A 21,367-nucleotide genomic window follows, 5' to 3' on the forward strand; every position below is an offset into this window, starting at 1 on the left:
TACAGGAGAGTTCGGCTATGATCAAACTACTTAGGGAACAAAATCAGAAACAAGAGCAGGAGCTGGAAAATAATCTTAAAAGTCATGCAGCTGCATTAGAGCAAGCATTCCAAAACTATGAGGCAGAGAAGGAACGCCTGGCGGCGGAAAACAATTGCTTGGACCTCGACTGGCAACATGCAAGTCGAACCATAGAGGAGATTAAGGCAGAGAAACACACCTTAAACTTAGTGCATCAAGACACCATGTCCGCTCTGAAAAAGGCCCAAGTGCAGTTAAAAGCATTGGACAAAGAGCTGGAACAAACAAAAGCCCGAAATGAAAAACTGCAACATGCCATAGAATATGCCTCAGAAAAGAGCCGAAGGGCGAGAGACGCAGCCAGCCATGAGGCATGTAAAAGGGAGATAGCGGCCCTACGAAAGAAATTAGACCTTAAGAAAACTTTCATAGCCACTGTTTCGGCCCCTGACCTCTATGATTTCACATCAGACGAGGAAAGCGAGGATGAGGAGGTAACCAAAGTTAGTGGAACTGCCCCCGCCCTGGTGTGTCCGGTAATCACTCGACAGACCACCACCAGACATGGGAACGGCAAGGAGACAGTACAGGTGGTAGAAGGAAATAAAAACAGCTCAGCCCCAGTCCGTCCTGTGGTCACTAAAAAGACCACAGCCAGAAAACAGAATGGAGCTGAATCTGTAAAAGTAGTGAAGGAAACCAGATCTTGGGGAGCAGAGGACATTAAAATGGCTGCCAGCTTCCTTGGCCCCTATAACATAGACACCTCAGTGTTGTGGATGGCCAGCGCTAGAATTCACTACAAAGAAGCCTCCTTAACTGAATTAAACCATGTGCTGAGATTATGCGCCTCAGGCCCTGAACTAGACAAAGTAAGAAATGTAATGTATCGCCTGAACCTGTCTAATGCCACCATCTTAGAATGGATGGCTGAGGTACTATTTGCCACCTGGGATGGAGAGGATATAAAAGATCTCTACCATCAGACCTTACAAGGTCATGATGAGCGTCCAGTGAGCTATCTAATAAGGAAGAAATTCCTAGCAGAAGCAGCTAAGGTAGTATTACCCAAAGACAATGGGGAACCAGATTATGAGAATCAAAATTTCATATCCGATGTGATCAGAGGTCTCAATATACCCACCTTGAGGTGCTATGGCATAACAGCCCTGGTAAACACCACCTGGAAAGATCTAGAGGCTAATCTTGACAGAGTTGGCAATTTTATGGAAAGAGAGAGTAGAATGAAAGCTGACTATGCAAAAAGGGAAATAGTTCATGAAGACTACACAGCTAGATTAAGTGCTCATGAGAAGGAGATAGCAAATTTAACCCACTCTCTCCATGAGGTCAAATGGAGACTGGAGAATGCTTTAAAGCATGCCCAAGTCTCTGAACAAAGAGTTGCTGTTTTAGAAACACAGCTCACTCAGGCACAATATAATCAGGAACAGGACGGGCATGGAAAAGAAAGCCAGAACTGGAAGTTCCAAAACACTGGCTTTGGTTCCAGCTCTTCTTGCCATCCCCAGCTTGCCCCAAAGGTTCCCCTTCACAAGCAGGCTTATGCTCCTAGGCAGACACAGTCAGCCTCTGGGCAACCCTGGCCTCGGCGGACTCCTCGAGACAAAGTCAGAATGGCAGCTTGGTCCCAGCTTAGAGCCACTGGAGCAGACATGAGGCAGTTTGATAAGCAGCCCACACATGTGCTACTTGCTGCACTTTCAGAAGCCATGAAGCCACCAGGGCACATGGCTCCCAATGCCACAGGGTTTGCAGAAAATGGAGGTAGCTTCCCCAAAGCTACTGCTTTGGAAAATTTCCCTAATAAGGAAAGGGTAGGGAAACTTACAAATCCTACTCATGAAAAGGATTTAGAAATCCAAAAGCTTGCTGAGAAAAATCAGGAACTTCAGCAAAAGTTAGAAGCTAGTAAAGAAAAGGAAACTGCCAGTCTCCTGCAACATGTCCTGGAGTCTTGCAGGGCCACAGAGAGGAGACTGGAAATTCTGGAAGTGCAGGATAAAAGGAAATATGGCGGGGCAAACCCAGCTGTGCAGCCCCAGACTTCTTTCCCCCATGAAAATGAGAAAACAGTCCCTATTTCAGTTCTCTTACCCCAGAATCATGAAGGAAATGTGGTCTCTGAGCCTATGCAGAGTTCCACAATCATGGCACAAGGTATTCATTTTAGCAAGGACTTGCTCCAGACACTCCTACATGAGCAAGTCTCAGCCCTTCTGGCTAGAAATTTACTGTCTTTAGCTCATCCCATTTGGGGAATTTGAAAGCCAGAATTCTGTGGAACTTCAGAGAATGGTAATCCCACATGGGCAGGCAAGGTTCCTTTGTCTCTGAACCTCCCCCCACCCAAAGGAAAATCTAACATCTAGACTTGAATGTCTCTTAAAACAGAGAGATCTGGCTTTATTAGGTTTAAAGGTAACAAGGGCACCTTTTCCCTTGACTAAATAAGAAAACATACAAGCAATGACTTGGACTACAATTAGACCAGGCCATTTCTCCAGGTGAGGCCTGGAGATCTCCTGGAATCCCAGCAAGGGTTCCAGCCTGCAGTTAGTTTCTCTGCAGGGTAATGGGAGCTTGATGTAGTATGTATTTAGTCTAACCCTTTAAAAATGCCAGCATCAAGTACCTGAAAAAGAGAGACTGAACTAGTTTTTTGTTAATTCAAAGCTTTCAGAGCAAGATGTAAGAAACTGTTTTAACTTTCAAATTGGCTGAATGAAAATCTGTGAAACTCCCAAGTTCATCTTCCTCTCTCTTGCTTATAAAGTCAGAAAATATTTATTGCCTCAGTTCTATGAATTTTAAATGGTATAGCCTCTGAGCTTGTACAGAGTGCCTGCAGATTAACCCAAATAGAGCTGGCTAAAGTATTGCAAATGCTCAGCACTCCTGCCATCAGGAAAAAAAAAAATGCTAATAGTTCTCCCTCTTGCTCAATGGAAATCTATAGCAGTAAAGATTTGATAAGTAACTAAGGCAAAGGAATAGAGTTTTAAATGCATTGCCCTGAGAAATTAAATTTTTGTTTATCTCAGGTCTTCTTAAGGTACAAGCAACTCAGTGTCTTTGAGAGAAAGCCTCATTTTCTTATAGACCTATAACTAGCCAGTGGCAAGAGGAACCACAGTTTTTGTTTGCCACCATTCTTGTAAAGAACTTTTTGTCCCAGTATCTTCCAGTGGATGGCTGGCTAGGAAAGTTTTCTTGCAGAGCCTCAGAAGAGATCAAATTCAGTGTTTGTAATATAAGAGGTGTTGCCTCTCCTTCTCAAAGGTCACAGCAACACAAGACAGCTAACCTCAAATGGGCAAGTCTGTCATTTAAATTTGAAAGTACAGAAAGGAGAACCTCCAGCAACAACTAATGTAGTACTGATTGGCAAATCTCATGCAGACCCTCTTGAAATAAACTCAGCCAAATTCAGCTTGAGTTAAAGAAACTGGAAAAGAGTTACAATTTTGAGCCCCACCCAGGCAGAAAGCTCATTATTCTCCTCCTCCACCTTTCTTTGTAAAAACTTATCAGGGTCAGATAAGAGTACTGGCCAAATCCATTGTGTCTGTTTTAGCCTTTTGTTAAAGCTAAGCATTCACTTTACCCAAGAGGGAAGGAATTTTGGTTTGTCTGTTAAAACCCTCCCCGCCTTCTTCATCTAGGGGGGGTGGAAATACAGTTGAAATCTCCAGCCTGGAGCTGGCATCCCAAAGCTCTACTTACAGCCAATCCTTCTCTGCTAGAGGAAATCCTCTACCTGTAAACTGCCCTAATACTAAGAGTTCTCCTAGATTAACAGCTTTCTTTCTGTTATTTATTTTTGCTGTACCTTTTAAGTCTTAAAATATTTTTCTAGTGACTGGTACCAATCTCCCCTATACTCAGGTTTTGTAGCTTTGATTTTAAGGGAAACACTTTTAAGAAATTGCTCCTCAAAGTCTATTGGGCATTCCCAGTGCTTTGCTTTGCAATCTGTGGGCCCTTTGCTGGGCATTGGAGCTCAGAAAATTTTATCTCACAAATTTTGGTTCCTACAAGAAGTATAGGACATCTGTACACTTCCTTGGGGTAAAATTACCCTCTCCCTGTGCTTTTTCTCCCTTAAGACTCAAGAACTAATACTCTTGTTTTGGCAGAATTCCTGAAGGTTTTTGGTCTCCATTAGAAATCTGGATTCCTCAAATGTGCTTCAACTATTGGTATCTTCATTTGCTCTCTGAATGTCATTTATAGCTATGTTCCATCTATGATCAATCTTCCCTTTTAGCTATTTGGTGAATCTTGAGTTTTAACTCTAGTTTAATCCAGTCTGCCTGTGGAAAAAGGTATCCGCATGTTCTTAAAAGGCCCCACCTTGTGGGCTCAATATCTGTGTTTGGTCTTAAGCAATATAATGACCAATGGATGGTTCTGCCTCCACCTATAATATATATCTTGTTAGAGCTAGACTTTCTCTGAGCGAAAACCCTTTTCTATTTTCCATGTTCTCAAGGAAATGAGCAATAACCTGTTAGATTCTTAATGTAGATTCCTCAGGGTCCATTTCTGATCATGATTTTCTTCTTGCTACTAAATGTCCTTTGTGTTATTTTTGCATCTATAACCAGCTGACTGAGCCTATCAAGGCTCCCCAATTTAAGTCTTGTTGTATTATGCTCAAATTTTGGTCTACTTGGTATTTCTGACAGCATGTTGCCTTCCAGCAACACATTCTTTGCACTCTGTGGATGCACAGAGGAAAATTGTTCTCTGGCACAAGCCTTAAACCTGGAGCATTGTGCCATCATTTTAGTTTTGCCTTTTACTCCATAAAAGGTTTCTTCTTCAAGGGATATGCTTTCGTGCTTCAAGTCTTTCTTTTGACTTGTCCTTGCAACTACTCAGCATTTTCTCTTGGTACTACAGATGCCTTGCCACATCTTTTCTCTTGTTATGAATTGTTTAATGTGTTTGTCAAGGTGAATTAACCATAATTTGATTTCTAGGATGTTGTAACTGTTTTGTTAAGTTTGCTCATCTTTTCTTTCAATATAGATGTGCAGGGAATCTGGACCTGCAAATCAAATCTAATGCATGCTCAGTAGTTCTAAGAGTTGTTGATAGTCCTGTTAAGAATTGTTTTATGTATGTGTAACCCTTATGTTGCTTTTCAGAATTCTTGTTTTGTTAAGTTTTTGTTGAAATCTGTGCTCACATGTGAGATCGTTTCAGCTGAACTAGCCCAGAGAAAAACTGGATGTAGTGGGACTTGATCACCTCACTTATGTCCAGGTTTTTAATTTCTCTGCTCTAGCTCACCTGCCATTTTAGGTATGATCCCTCTCATATAAAGCTAGCTAGCATTGTTCTATTGAGGCCTCAGTTTTTGTTTTTGAAGTTTTTATATTGTTTTGACAATTCATTATATTCCAAAGCTATAGCAAAGGTTTTCTTTTGTCTCTTCTTTATGGAACTATTTTCGTCATATGGGGGACGCCCCAAACTATGGTCATTTTCCTGGATTGTGCACAATGTTTTATTTTAAGTTTTATGTTGCAACAAAGTATATTTGGGGTTGTGTTTTCTGAATTGTGTATGTTACTTTCCTTCCTTGACAAGGAAAAAGCCTCCTAAAGTCCTGAATGATTAGTGTAATGGGCAAACCTGCCCAATGCAGGCCCCTAACATGACGTATGTAAGCTTGTGACGTAAAAGCTCACTGGTCACCATACTCTGGACAGGAGGACACTTCACTAATAGCTTTTTAAGACTCCTTTCTTCATGGTTGAATGTATGCGTTTTTGATCTGCTTTCACTGCTCCCTACAATGGTACAGAATCATCTCCATGTTGTCATGTGTGAATGTTTTTGGTTCCTTTTTGGTTCTTTCCTCAAAGCCCACGGTTGCTCTATGGACCATCAGTGATACAGGCAGAAAAGCACCATTGCCAATTACATGCTGGGTTACAGGAAGACTCCCTTTTAGCAACAATAAAGACAGATTTCGCTGGGTGCTAGGGGGGGTGGGAAGACTCTTTAGTTCACCCTCCACTAGGACTTTCACATACCCAATAGGTACATGGAAGAAGATCCTCTTCAAACCCCAGTATAAGAAGCTTATCAAGGGGGGGAGAAGAAGAAAAGAAGACTCAAGATTAAGATATGGATTCACTTGTAACCATGAACTCTAATGTACCTGTGTGTTTTCCTAATCAATTATTGTCATGATTGTGTGTGATTTATAGATCAATTCTTGTTATTTATCTGGTTTAAATGGCAGTAATGATTTTATGAACTCAACTTTTATTTCAATGGTTGTAACCCTGTGTTTTAATACTGTATGCCCTACAACGTTGCCAATGCCTGTTATCCCTGCATCGTAGTATTCAAAGGAAGGAACCTTTGGCCTATTGGAATATTTTTCCAAATTGATTTTTGAGTAGTTTAGATAGTGGCTCCAACCTTTTTAGATAGACGGTACACCCCGATAGACACCTGAAGCTACGTGGACTCGCCGCCTGTCAACTACAGATATGGACATTGTGTTATTGCAAGACCTCGCCACCAGATGGTGACGTAGGTCTTGAGGGGGGGAACTGTGAGCAAAAGCCCCCTACTTTTCATACATGTGAACATCATGATCACCAGCATGGTTGCCAGGGTGCCTGGAGATTTGACTCTCACACATCTGCTCTAAGAAGTGGACTTTGCTTACACTTTCTAAGGCTTATATGGCAGCTTTGCATTCTACATCTCTGAAGAGTGGTAGCCAGAAATACAGACATGCTCCAGCTGCTCCTTGTGTGCCCAGTCTTGGCCACTGCAGTGGAAGAAGCCACCATGTTTCCAGCCTGGCTCCATGGACCTAGAGCTAACAACAGCAGAATCCAGCTTGCTTTCCTGACCCAAGCTTACCCTGCCAGGCTGAACTCATTCCTTCTTAGTGGGAAAGTCACACGTACACACCCTGAGCCTGCAAGCAACCCATCTGTTTTAAGAATGGATTAATAGCTCCACTGTTGATCCTAATTGCTCAGCAATGCCAGAACAATAAATCTTGCCCAGCAGAAGATGAGAAAGAGGAAGGACATCTCCTGTCTTCATCAAGTCTTTTGTCTAACCCGGGTGGTACCTAGGCCAGCATTTGATTACCTATTGTCACCCTCCTAGTTAATCCCATTTAAACTTAAGTATCCAGCCATTCCCATTCTTACTCCAGTCTAAGTACCCTGGGGCCAACCCAGGCAACATTGCAGCTTGGAAATTTCCAGGTTCACTGGACTAAGGTGAAGTTCATTGGCCAAAGCAGGCATCCAATTAGGTGTCAGTAAGGAATGTCCAGCCTTCTTGAACCTCCCATCTCTCCTCCCTTGGACCTCCCAGCACCTGAGGGGTCTAAGAGAGTCTATTTAACCTCTGACCCAACTCCACTCATGTGTGCTTTCTATTCAGCAACCCCTATTACCCGCTGTCTAGATCCATCCCCAATTCTGGCCACAGTGTTGGGTCCATTTCCCCTGTCCTCTTAAGTCGCCATTGGAAACCTTCCTGGAAGACTACGATGGTAAATATTACCCTGTCTGTTTATCCATATATGTTCCCCTATTGATCTATCTATATTTCCTAGACCTGTGTGAATGTGTGAGTGTTTTGTATTTTTACCTTGTATGAAAGAAATATTATTCTAAATAAATTACAATTGATTTTTACTAAATTAGAGTCTCTTATTGAGCATTGACTATCTGAACGGTTGAGCCTGGTATACACAGATAATAAAAGATTCCTTTTTGGGGCTAACTGTCTCTCAATCTAATTCCCCAATCTCATTTTGAGAGCAGTTTCCCTAACACTTCGGCCCGCCAACCCTGGACCTCTTCGCATCTCCACAGAATCACCAGCTGCCCCGGTTCTTCACAAGGTACTTTCACAGTCAGGCGGAGGCCACAGACGCCCTAACATCCCCGTGGCCTCAAGGTCTCCTGTATGCCTTCCCGCCAATCCCGGTCATCCCAAAAGTTCTCAGAAGGATCAGGTCGCTGGGGGCAGAAGTCATCTTAGTTGCGCCCTGGTGGCCTCGGCGTCCCTGGTTCTCTTCAATCCAGCAGTTGTCGGCGGAGAAACCCCTCCACCTTCCAACCGGGCCGGACATGCTGCTGCAGGGACCAGTGTGGCACCCCCGCCCAGAATGGCTGAGATTGACCGCGTGGAGGTTGAGAGGAGATCGCTACTAGACCTAGGGTACACCAGCGAAGTGACGAATACCATCCTAGCATCCAGAAAGGAATCCACGACGCGGATCTACAACATGTCTTGGAAAGCCTTCCACAGGTGGTGCCGGAGAAAGAGTGTGGATCCATTACACCCTACTGTTCCTAGGGTGCTACAATTCCTTCAGGATGGGCTGCAGTCCGGCCTGAAGCCAGCCACCCTCAAACGCCAGATCGCGGCACTGTCGTCAGTACTTCAGCAGGTGGATGGTGTATCCCTGTCGTCTCACCCTCACATCCGACGGTTCCTTAGAGGAGCTTCCTTAAGCTCCACACCGCAGACTCATCGGTTCCCGACCTGGAGGCTGAACCCAGTGCTGACCGCCCTAACAGGTCCACCCTTCGAACCGCTCATGCAAGTGCCCTTAAAGATGCTTCGCATGAAGACGATTTTCCTGGTGGCAATAACATCGGCCAGAAGGGTCTCCGAGTTAGGAGCTCTGTCTACTAGGAAGGAGCTATGCGTGTTCCACAAGGACAAGGTCGTACTCTACCCGGATCCTACCTTCCAACCAAAGGTGTCATCCAGATTCCACCAAAATCAAGAGATCAATCTACCATCCTTTTGTCCGGATCCCAGACACCCCAAGGAACGAACCTGGCACACCCTGGACGTGCGGAGGGCGATCAAAGTCTACCTGATTAGAACAGAGTCACTACGTAAGTCAGACTCTATGTTCATCAATATCTCTGCACCCAGAATAGGGCAAAAGATGTCCAAGTCGGCCATTAGTTACGCCATTAAGCAGTGCATAGCGGAGGCCTACAAGGCCTTGCACCTCGAGATTCCGCCTGGGATCACAGCACACTCGACCAGAAGCGCAGCCGCTAACGCAGCCTTCAGCAGGAACGCCTCAGTCGAGGAAGTGTGTAAGGCAGCTACGTGGTCGTCAATCTCCACCTTCGTTCGACACTACAAGCTGAACTCTTACGCGTCGGCGGATGCGGCCTTCGGTAGACGAATCTTACAGCATGTACTGCCTGAGTAGGGCGATCCCTCCCTAAGTAACCTACTGCTCTAGGAGCACCCAAGATGTCCTCCGCCTCCTAGGGAGAACGACCCTTGGCACTTACCGTGAGGGGTCCTTCTCCTAGGAGGAAAGGAGGACATCTTGCCCTCCCATCTATCGCCCTACCTTGGGCAGCTGAATTCTCCACTGTATCTAACTACATCTCTACCAACATTTGATGGTCTTCGGGCCTGGTCCCTACTTTTCCTATCTATAAAATTTATACTTTCGTCGATCGCCCATCTCCCTTATGGGCACCGACAGACTAATAGTTGTTGCTGTTTCACTTGTTAGAAGTTTTTTATTTTTATAGATACAGTTAACGTTATACTGCTGCTCGGAGTCACCCGAACTGAAGATGGGTGGTTCCCCACAGCCACAGGAAGAGGAAGTTTTGATTCCTGCCTCCCTGATTGGACGGTGGGAAAGCACCCAAGATGTCCTCCTTTCCTCCTAGGAGAAGGACCCCTCACGGTAAGTGCCAAGGGTCGTTCAGTATCACAGGAGTAAGTTACTCAGCAAAAAGCTTATATGAACCCTTTTCTGGATAGCTGCCTGCTGAAGTCAGAATTTCCCTCTTTAAAAAAAAAACCCTACTCTCTGCAAAACTATCCATTCAAATTGATAAATAATTCCACTTCTCACATCCTGCATTGGTAGAGGCCCCAATTAAAAAACACCAGCCACACATTACAGCCCATCAGGCTCCCAAAACTGCAGCTCACCAAGGTGAGAGGTAAATAACAGCACCTGATTAACAATTTGTACATTAGAAGCCTTGCAGTCTCATCAGAATGCTGCCAACAGTATTCCCAGCCATTATTATCTAGACGGAGCAGGCAGAGAGGCATGTACCTCCACACCTTTCTATTCAATAATTTCCAGTTCCGTGAACAAAAGGTATCAGATGCACAAGGAAGAGGAACATTAATTACTATTTAGATTTCTCCCAGACCTCTTGATGCATGTATATAATTAATTATATTGTCATAGGCAATTGTATGTATATAAACACAATACAGAATTAACACAAATAATGGAGAAGCAACCAGACAGTGCTGGAGGGAAAGGATTCAGCTCCTTTCACAGTACAATAAGCCAACAAGCAAGACAGAAAGACGGAAGGAAGGAAGGAAGGAAGGAAGGAAGGAAGGAAGGAAGGAAGGAAGGAAGGAAGGAAGGAAGGAAGGAAGGAAGGAAGGAAGGAAGGAAGGAAGGAAGGAAGGAAGGAAGGAAAGAAAGAAAGAAAGAAAGAAAGAAAGAAAGAAAGAAAGAAAGAAAGAAAGAAAGAAAGAAAGAAAGAAAGAAAGAAAGAAAGAAAGAAAGAAAGAAAGAAAGAAAGAAAGAAAGAAAGAAAGCTGACCTTGTAGCATTTTGTGAAAGCCAGCAAACCTAGACTGTGAGTAACCATCCCAAAACTAATTACCGTACCTTTACCAGTGATTTTTCAGCAGGATGCAAGTAAGGATTTCAAGCCAAAATCACACAAAGGGTTCCAAAGCGCTTGATGGACAATACACTCTCTGTTAGCTCATCAGAAATTAAATTCTTGAACAATTAAGAAGAATTCCATGGCTGGTCTTTCCTATGGTTGTTTGTGAAAAGTCATAACCAACAAAATACCCCAAGTACTAAAAAATACAGTGCTGCACAGATGAAGTCCAACATGAACATATGAAGCTGCCTTATACTGAATCAGACCCTGGGTCCATCAAAGTCAGTACTGTCTTCTCAGACTGGCAGCGGCTCTTCAGGGTCTCAAGCTGAGGTTTTTCACACCTGTTTGCCTGGACCCTTTTTTGGAGATGCCAGGGATTGAACCTGGGACCTTCTGCTTCCCAAGCAGATGCTCTACCACTGAGCCACCGTCCCTCCCCTAAATGGCATACAAATGGGGGGGGGGAGCCGTGCAGGTGCAATGGATCCCCAGCACCCAGTGCTTTTTAAATAACTAAACAGCCACATTGTGTAGCAAAGTTTCTGTAGTTTTACTTTTTTCATTCTTTATTTGAACTGCCAGTGGTTGTGAGAAGAAATGCTGGCAAGAATCCTATATCTATATTTACTAGCCCAAAATCAATTAATAGCTGAATTTTGAAAGATCATTGACTTAGCTGTCACACATCTTTAAGAAGCAATTAGGACTTGGTAATTTTGTGAACTAATGAGAGATTCCGGTAGAAACTGGCTACATACAATGCACTTGGAGCTATCAAAGTGCTTGCATGTCCATGATCCCACAAACCCTTTTAACAAGGGACAGAGCATAACTACAGCCACATCTTTCCAACTGTTTCCACTGCAGGAACTGCTGCTGCTGGATAATTGTGGCTATATCTATGGACCTTGCTCTTCATAGATACCACATGAACAGCTGAAAATTACTCACAATACATACCCTGATGCATTTCACTGTGTGAAGCAGCCATTATTTGCATACTAATACAGAAACCACCATTTGAAGAAGACTTATATGTTATTTGAGCCTCCCTAATTCACACACTATCATTTCTGCTAAGTTGTACATTGCTGAGTACAAAGACCTGTGGACCCTGGGATGAGAAGACAACCGCAGATTTATACCCCGCCCTTCTCTCTGAATCAGAGTCTCAGAGTGGCTTACAATCTCCTTTAACTTCTTCCCCCACAACCAGGACCAGATCTACGCGTTTTTGAGAGGGGGCAAATTTAAAAAAATGGCGCCCCCTTATGGACCATTCTATCTTGTGGTCCCATAGAATACAATGGACTCCATACCCAATTTGGCGCACCCCCTCTGTTGGTGCCCGGGGCAAGCACCCCCCTCTGTCCCCTCCTAGATCCATCCCTGCCCACAACAAACACCCTGTGAGGTAGGTGCGACTGAGAGAGCTCTCCCAGAAGCTGCCCTTTCAAGGACAACTCTTGCAAGAGCTATGGCTGACCCAAGGCCATTGCAGCAGCTACAAGTGGAGGAGTGGGGGATCAAACCCCGTTTTCCCAGATGAGTCTACACACTTAACCACTACACCAAACCGGCATTAGAACTGTCCTTCTAATGCCAAACATAGAACGACCCCTTTAAAACAAGCCATATTCTTCTAGGAAGAAAAACAAAAGTTCACCTACAGAACAGTTTTTTTCTACTCTGAAATTTCAGGTCTCCCCCACTCCCACATTCCTCATGCCCTCCCAACACCCATGGAGCCTATTCATAATGACTGAGAATCTAGAGACAAAGTACACATTCATGGGGGGAAATACATTTCCATTCCAAATACAGCTAAAATCAGGGTTTGAGCACATTCTGTTGACATCTTTCATGCAGAAGCCCTATAGAACAGGGGTGGCCAACAGTAGCTCTCCAGATGTTTTTTGCCTACAACTCCCATCGGCCCCAGCCATTGGCCATGCTGGCTGGGGCTGATAGGAGTTGTAGGCAAAAAACATCTGGAGAGCTACCGTTGGCCACCCCTGCTATAGAAGATACAAAGGTAGCTGAAAATCTGAATCTCTATTCAACTAACTAGTAATGTTTTCTATACGCTTTTTAATTTCAGTTGAAGTGCATGTTTATAATCAAAAGTATCAATATACAGAAGGTAGAGAACTATCTAATTTCAAAGAGTAGAGGGCTTCCTCATCAGTGTTCCTTCTAAACTGAGTAAGCATGAGCTAGCTCACAGATTTTTAGCCTCCAGGTCACACATTTTTGTCTTAGCTCAGGAAGGATGACCCCAGAGCACACTAATTTATGCAGTAGCTCACAACTTTAATGCCAGTAGCTCACAAAGTAGAATTTTTGCTCACAAGACTCTGAAGCTTAAAGGGAACATTGTTCCTCTTCCATCTCAATACCGTTAACATCCAATGAGAACAGTCATCATGGCTGAATGGTAGTTCTGAGAGAAAAGGTTATATAATACATGTGAAATGTACGGCATACAGAAATACTGAAGATTGGTATTACAAACCAATACATACTGCCCTGCCAGCAATTCTGCAAACTCATTGGGGTCATATAAAAGGAGACTTTCCTAAATTGGTAATTCTTAGAAACTTCTTCCTGTGGGCATTAATCCATAGCCTGTGAATCAAATACTTGTTGACAAAATGAAGTATCCTTTTAGGGTTGCCAGATCCCACTGGGCCACCAGTGGTGAATGGGACAGTAGGGTTGCCAGATCCAGGTTAGGAAATTCCTGAAGATTTGGGAGTTGATCCTGGACAAGACAGGGAGCTCAGTGGGGTACAATGCCACCCTTCAAAGCATCAATTTTCTCCAGGGGAATCGATCTCTGTAGTCTGGAGATTATGTAATTCTGGGGGATCCCCAGGTCCCGCCTGGAGGCTGGCATCCCTAGTTCCTTCAAATAGAAGCAGTAGCCATTTATTTCAAGTGTGTAAATTATCCAGGAAGTTAAACTGTAAAGTTAAATCAGTGGTCTCAAACCAAAAGCCAGAACCCACACATGAATTACAGAGCCCCATCTGTTGGATTTGAGCCCCTATAGAACATTTTTTTAAAAAAAAATGCTTCTTTTTGGAAGAGTTTACAGCTTATGCAAGATCAATCATTTATTAGGTTTAAAAGCTCATAAGCCATACACCCATAAAATTACAAATTTAAAAGTACAGTAAAACAGAAATTTGCCACATCTACTATATAGTCATGACAGAGACTGTTTACAAGAGACAGTCTTGTAAGCTTAGAAAAGGGTGAAAATTTTGATAACCATTTTGTCAGAAAATTTTCTTTTCCTGTTTTAAATTTAGGGCAATGAAAAAATATATGTGCTCACCAATTCATCTAGGGTTCCAATTTTCAGCAAAATTTGAACAAACTTTCTATCTATATGTGCTGACTACTCCCATATTAATAAGAGTATATATGATGGCCTTTTGTAATGAACTTCTGACTGCACAGATGAAGGGCTGTATCCTGGGTATCCCTGCAACTCAGCGTGTCTGTGACTGCCCACTAAAGACTGTGGACTCTCTTGCACATTTACAGCTTATGCATATGTGTAAAGAGCAAGGGCATCACTTCTGCTGCCTGTTTTTATATACATGCTGAAAAGAGCAGCAAGACAATGAAGCAAGGTCATTCAGCATTGGAGAGAATTCTTCCTTTACCATAGGCATGTTCAGCCCCCCCCCCCCACACACACATACCTTCTTTCTTTCCACACAGCTTCTCCCCCATACCTCAATCAGTTCTCCAGTGTTTTGAATGTGGATTCCCCTGCCAATAAGGTTATAAGTGATTACTCCAGGCCTTTCAGTTACATGACTGTAAAGGCTGAAGGATAAGTTGGAGAAGATCATTCTTGACCAGTCAGGAACAACAAGAACCTCCCTCCTAACTGGAACAGCCTTATGGTTGAACAACCTTGGCCAACTGCCCTCTGGCAACATATAGCTATTCCTTTCTTTTCACAGCAACTATCTTTCATGGAAACGAATAATTAGGATTTTGGCACACTTCCACCTCATATTATAAACTTTGAAATACTTAATTAGCACTTGCATTAGGGTTGCCAGCTCCAGGCTGGGAAATACCTAGAAATTTGGGGAGGTGGAGCCTGAGGAAGACAGGGTCTGGGGAGGGGAAGAAGGTGGGGTTTGAGGAGGGACTTCAGTTGGGTATAATGCCATAGGGTCCACCTTCCAAAGCAGCCATTTTCTCCCAGTACACTGATCTCTTTCACTTGGAGTCAGTTATAATAGTGGGAGATCTCCAGCCACTCCATGGTGGTTGGCAACCCTAACCTACTCAGATTTGTGCCTATATCAGAGGTGTCAAATGTGCAGCCCATTGGCCTGATCCAGCCCGCAAAGGGCTCCAATCAGGCCCACCAGCAACTGACCATTATCTGCTTCCTTCTCCCACTCCTGCCTCCTTCTATCATCATTTTGGTATTTCTGCTGTGCAATGCAGCCCAGAAAAGCAGCCTCTTGCTCTTTCCCTCTTCCCCCCTCCCTCTTCTCCAAGGGAGGGGGAGGGAGGAAGAGCCTCAGTCCATGGAGGAGCTGGGCTCTGTAGCTCTGTTATGTGATTAAGAGAGCCTGGCACAGCTAGAGTTCTCTCAATAGAAACTTGAGCTGTACCAGGCTTTCTCAATTGCACTGCAGAGTTACAGAGACAAGCTCTCCCATGGACAAGAGGGAGGGGGAAAAGTGAATGAGCGGGAGGCTCCTTTGCTTGGCTGCATAGCATAGGAGAAATACAAAAGGCACCTTAAAATAAAGTTTTACTCAAGGTAAGAGATTTTTTTGCCTTGCTACTCTGTGTGTGTTTGTGTGTGTGTGTGTTTAGCTGGTTTTGCCAGAGTGCAACTGGGTTCCCCTCCCAATCCAGCCTTTCTCAGTAGGAAAGCAATGTGGACTATTTCTTTTGCACTGTATTCATGTCACCCTGATCCAGTCTTTCTTTCTATTCTTGCACTGCCTCATAGGAGTCGCGGTTATTTCTCTAAGGAAGACTCTAGTTTTGTAGATAAACACACAGCCCTCAGTCTGTGTCATGGTGCCTTCTCATGTTCTTGACCAGCACACAAAGCAACTTATGTACAAAAGCTCACAATGTCAATCCGTTTCATGTTTTCCCCTGGGTTCTAGGGCATTGAGCATTGTAATGAATGTCAATAAATCCAAAGTAGGCTTGCAGCTTACAGATACACACCTGAACAGCATACTCAAAATTGCTACAGCACAGACATCATCTTCAGATTTTGATGCAATAATTCAGAGCAAGAGGTGTCAGTTATCAGAGACTGTTAAACAAAATATTGCAAGTGTGCTAATGTTTTAAGCATGTTTTATTTTAAGTAAAACATGCTTTAATTGTGTTTATGCACTTTGCTACAGTACCTGCCATTACATTTTACAGCACACATGGCCCGGCCTGACAAAGTCTGATTTATGTCAGATCCAGCAGTCATAACAAATGAGTTTGACACCCCTAACCTAGATTTCCCTTTGCTTTGAGGGCCACTTTGCAACTAGTGAAAAGGCTTGGATTTTATCATGTAATGTAATATACGAAGGCTGCTGAAATACAACACAGGAAGAGGGGAAATGGACCAGAAACTAATACTGAGAAAAGAGAGAATGGGTTGACAGTGGAGGAGTAAAACAAGGCTAAGAAAAGCCTTGAAATAGAAATGGAACTAGAAGAGGAACTTGGCAGAAGAAAAGGAAGCTGAACACAAATGAACAGAAACTATTACACATTTACTTCATTTATACTTTAACTTTCTCCCCAATGTGATCCCAAAGCAAATGGGATAGGTTAGGCTAAACGTCTGTGATTGACCTGAGGTCACCCAGTGAGCTTCCATAGCAGAAAGAGGATTTGAATCTGGGGCTGTGATCACACATATGAAATAATGCACTTTCAATACACTTTCATTGCACTTTCCAACTGGATTTTGCCAGTTCACACAATGAAATCCAGTTGGAAAGTGTATTGGAAGTGGACTGAAAGTGTATTATTTTGTGTGTGTGATCACAGCCAAAGTGTCTCAGATCATAGTACAACACTCTAACCACTAAAGCCACACCGCCAAAACACATAACAAAAGCAGGAGATGAGAGGCTAACAGTTCATTCCTTTGTACTAGAAAATCCCAGTGTCCTCTTGTATAGTTAAAAAGATACAGCCACTCTGCACACCAGAAGGGACCATCATGTGTATCTGATGTTTCAATATGATCACCACAAGCGTGCTACTAAACTATCATCTTCTATCTTTTAAAGTTAACTTCTTGTTCTCTCCAAAGCCATCCTCAGGTTGAGACATGTGTTGAGAAAAACTGAGCATGAGGCTTAAATAATTTCAAATAAATGTCTTATTAGAGCAGGAGTGGATGCTGCTCCATAGCCCCCCACTGCGGTGCTGAAGCAGCAGTCTCTTTGTTATACCCAGCAAACAGGAGTGAAAAAATTTAAGGGATTTGCCTACATTCATTCATTCACACACACACATACTTCCTGTCCCTAACACAATCATCCAACTTCTTAGCTTAATTTGCAAATGACTTATGATCCAACATTCTTTTATCAAGTATGATTCCTTATTTTGGTTTTTAAATGCGTTTAAATTCTGCATTGGAGCTGCTTGTTTCCCTGTAACAACATGCAGCCTTGTACCTTCCATTAGCTTTTTAAAAGAAAATCCACTATTTTCTCTCCTATCGGGCAGGGTTTTAAAGCCCCAGGAGAGATTTCTATACTAGAATTAAATGTATACAAAACCACCACTTTTGCCAGTTTCTATTACTAAAAGCAAGAGGGAGACTTTGTCAAATCTTTTTTTAAAGAAAACACCAGTGTGGATATAGCCCATATGTGTTCATTAGCTGAATAAACTGAGAACTGGAAACCTGTCCTGAGAGCAAAAGAGAAGCAACACAGTGAAGGGATGTTGCCACTGTAGCTTCCCCCACACACCCCATTCCTCTCAAAAACTCTGCATCATCTTTGTGTTCAGGAAACAGGTTCCCAGGCAGCAAGCAGTAATAAAAGACTTGCAGTCAGGCCTGTAATAGCTTTGAGCTCTAATGTGAGCCCAAATCACCATTTCACTGTGCACCCTTAGGCCAATTGCTTGACCTCCTTACACCACAATCAAGTCCACTGTCAAATTGGGTAGAAGCAAGACTGCAGCAGTGAGGAGGAAAAGGCCTGATGCTACTATCTCAGATATTTTTCCCCCTTGAAGGCAAAGTCAAGTTTAGCATTTGACTTTCCCTGTAGGTTCACAGTGGTGGCAGGCTTTTAAAAATAAAGCTAATTAGTCAGGAGCCAGAGCATGTGCTTTCTCCTATGAGAAAGGAAGAAAAAATGTAAGTCTTCCCAGAACCTGGATGGATATCACTTATTTAATAACATGATGACTTGCTTCACTTCCCACAAACACCCCAGTTATCCAGTTCATTCCACATCTGAAAGATACCTGCTAATGTGATTTTGCAGCCAAATCTTTCTATCCGTCGCTATTAAGAAAAAGCAGAACGCTACTACACTGCACTAGACCATCTAACCACTGTTAATGAGAATTATCTAGCATAAAATAAGGTTTTGAATGACACTACTATAAGAAAGAAATTACATCCTTTTCTGAGATTCACCTACCTTTGGAAAAGCAAAATCCTTATTGCATCAAAGTATCAGGGCCATTTTGAACACTTGTTACAGGCAATTGAAAAAAGTATTGAAAATCCATACCAGCAACTTAGCTCTTTTGGTGGAACACTAAGCATCTAATGCTCAAGACGAGAAAGCAGGAATAGCTGACTAAATAGACCAAGGTTGTTGTTTGAAAACATTAGGATTCTACAACACTCCAAGATTTGACACATTTTTAAGGGCAGTAATGATTTCTTTCATTTCAAATAACTACAGAGGCACCATAGTGTGTCCCAATCAAAAATCAATGTGCATCTATGTTCATGTTACAATACCTATTGCTAAGTAAATGAATATAATCCAGCAAGGATCAAACTTCCAGATCATAAAGTATGACCAAACTGTAAACATATCCCTCCCCACATTCTAGCGGGCAGCCTAGACATGAAAGGATTGGGTGGTAAAGGGCCAATAAAATGGAGGGTAAAGTGTTAATTCTAACTGACTGGGAAACACATTTTTCAGAGCCACACATTCTGTTTTGAGCTTCTAATTGTTCTGTACCTGGTTGTAGAATATGGAAAAAAAAAAACACCAATAAATAAGGAGACAGTAATGAGAACAGTGTGGCCAACACGCTGTCCCCAGCCCCCTAAAGAGAAGTTGGATTGCTTCCAGCCTTCATGGGAGAGCAGGCTTTACCATTTCTTCCATCAAAATAAAACAAAACTAGAAGTCTTTCTTATGGCCGTTCAAGGACCATTATAAAGCGAGACGCCAGCTAGCGAAGTGTCCCTAACCTAACAATGTCCCTTTCATTGCTCTATCCAGCAGACACATTCCTGTAATAAAGCTACATCCTGCGCAGCTAGTCAGAATAAAACTTCAAGGGCGCCACCTTTTGATAAAACTTAGTTCCAGGAAAAATATATCTATCGAGAGCTTCAATTCAATGCAAACTTTCAGGGATGCCTCAACTCGTTTTATGGATCTCCTACATTGTGCGGGGGCAGGGACGCGGGGAAGGTCTGGAACTGCCCTTGATTAATATATGGATGATAAATGGAGCTTCCCGGAGTTTCCTCCTCTCTTGTGGCATTTCGGGGCGGGGGCGCGAATGTGCGAGCTACGCCTGTGGCTCTTCCACCTCTTCATAAGCCAAACGCGGGGCCTCTCCCGAGAGAACAGACTGCCCCCCCCCGCCCGCAGCCCCTCCTACCCCGCGTTATTCGTTTTCTAATGCAAGAGTGCCGAAGCGTCTTCTGCACGACCAAAAGAGACATGCAGCAAACGGAGCGGCGGCCGGGGGGGCGGAGAGAGAGAACAAGCGCTAAACTGACAAGTCGGTAGATCCAACTTTCTTCCTGCAGCTCGTCTTGCATTTCTTAACTCCCGCTCACGAAAGGGAGGCAGAGCGGGGCTCTCTGGGGCGTCCCTGGTCGCCAGCCCAGCTCAGCGCTTAGACGGCTTCGGGCAGCTCTTCTGTGGCCCCTGAGGCGCCCCCCCTCCGGACAGTACTTCCCCCCCAGCCCCAAACTTTTCTCCCCCCCCCCCCCCAGACAGCCAAAGCAGCGCCTTCTGGCCGAGGCCGCCGCGGGGTGTCTCTGCTCGCCCTCCGCGCCCGCGGCGACTCACGCTGCTGTTGTAGCCGGACCAGTGCACCATGGCTTGGTTGTGGGCCGCGTCGCCGGTGAGGGCGAAGGTCGTGCTGGTCAGTTTCAGCTCGTCGCCGCCGCCCCGCAGCCTGCCCAGCCGCCCTTCCTCCTTCGAGCCTCGCCCTTGCGCCCGGGTCGCCTTCTGGCCATCCGCGAAGGACGCGGCCCCCAGCTGCCCCGGGGCAAAAGGCCGCTGCTGCTGCTCGTCGCTGCTCCTCTTGGCCCGCGGCGCTCGAGGGGGGCCGCCCGGCGTGGCTGCCCGGCGTCCGGCACCTGCGGGCAACAGTTGCGCCTCCTGCTCGCCAAGAGCCAAGGCTCCTCCGCTGCCCCGCAGGTGGCCAGATCGGCCCGGCTGGCGGCTCCGCCCGGGCCCCCCCGAGGAGCCACCCCCGGCCGCTGGCTGACCCCTTCCCAAGCTCCGAGCCTCCTGGAGCCCGGCCACGGCTTCTCCCTCCTCCCCTTTGCCCCATCCTCCGCAGGCTTTCTCCTGCCGGCTTGGCCCTTCCTCGCCGCCGCTTGGCCCGAGAGACGCTCCCCGAGGAACCTCCAGCGGCGAGGGCTGCTGCAGCAGCTTCACCCGAAAAGATGCCGGAGACGGAGGTGCCGAGAAGCAAGACCGGCAAGTTATCTCAGCGCCGGTGAGGCGCCAAGCGCCGAGCAAAAGCCATGCCGAGGCGATCCAAGCGATGTAGCAGCAGCAGCAGCCGGAGGACCAGCCAGCGCCTCTCTCCATGCCTTGCAGAGAGACCTGAAGGGCTTCGAGGGGGATCCCGGGCAGCAGGAGGAGGAGGAGGAGGAGGGAGGGGACAGCCGCCTGGATTAGTCTTATTTCGCAGCCAAAGGTCTCTTCTTCCACCTTTTTCTCAGCCTCTGAGATGCCGAGCAGTTTGTATTTAATTTTTAAAAAATACCAAACTCCTGTAGTTGGATTCTGCTCTTTCACTGTTGGTAGATTTTCTCTCTGTGTGTCTTGTCTTTTTTTTTTTCTTTTTTGGAAAAAAAAAGTGCTTTTCAGTGAAACGGTTCACGTTCGAGGACTTGATCAAGTCAGAGGATAGCACCACCAAGGGGAGGAGCTGCTGCGCCCGAGCCAAACGCGACGGGTGAAATATACCAGGCGAGTCACCAACCACGCGGCACTTCCAGCGGCATCCGGACGGGTGTGTGTGCGTGCGCGCGCCTCGGTGTGGGTCTCTCGGTGCGGCCAGCCGGGGGAGGAACTACAGCGGCGGGCGTGGGCAGCAAAACAACAACAGCCAAAGAGAAGCCCGGAGGGGGTTTTCTCCTCGCCTGGTGGATG

At 44.9% G+C, this 21,367-nt stretch overlaps 1 protein-coding gene across 1 annotated transcript in view; it reads right to left on the reverse strand.

The window, feature by feature from the left end:
- SORCS3 (sortilin related VPS10 domain containing receptor 3) overlaps nucleotides 1-20,800 on the reverse strand; it is a 900,280-nt gene extending 879,480 nt beyond the window's left edge. The window contains exon 1 of the mRNA XM_060242676.1: nucleotides 20,048-20,800. Within this exon, the coding sequence (XP_060098659.1) occupies nucleotides 20,048-20,800 (753 nt within the window). The remainder of the gene's footprint in view (nucleotides 1-20,047) is intronic.
- Between the last annotated feature and the right edge of the window lie 567 nt (nucleotides 20,801-21,367).

This window comes from Heteronotia binoei, chromosome 6 (assembly GCF_032191835.1).
Source record: "Heteronotia binoei isolate CCM8104 ecotype False Entrance Well chromosome 6, APGP_CSIRO_Hbin_v1, whole genome shotgun sequence".
In the NCBI taxonomy this organism is placed as follows: domain Eukaryota; kingdom Metazoa; phylum Chordata; class Lepidosauria; order Squamata; family Gekkonidae; genus Heteronotia; species Heteronotia binoei.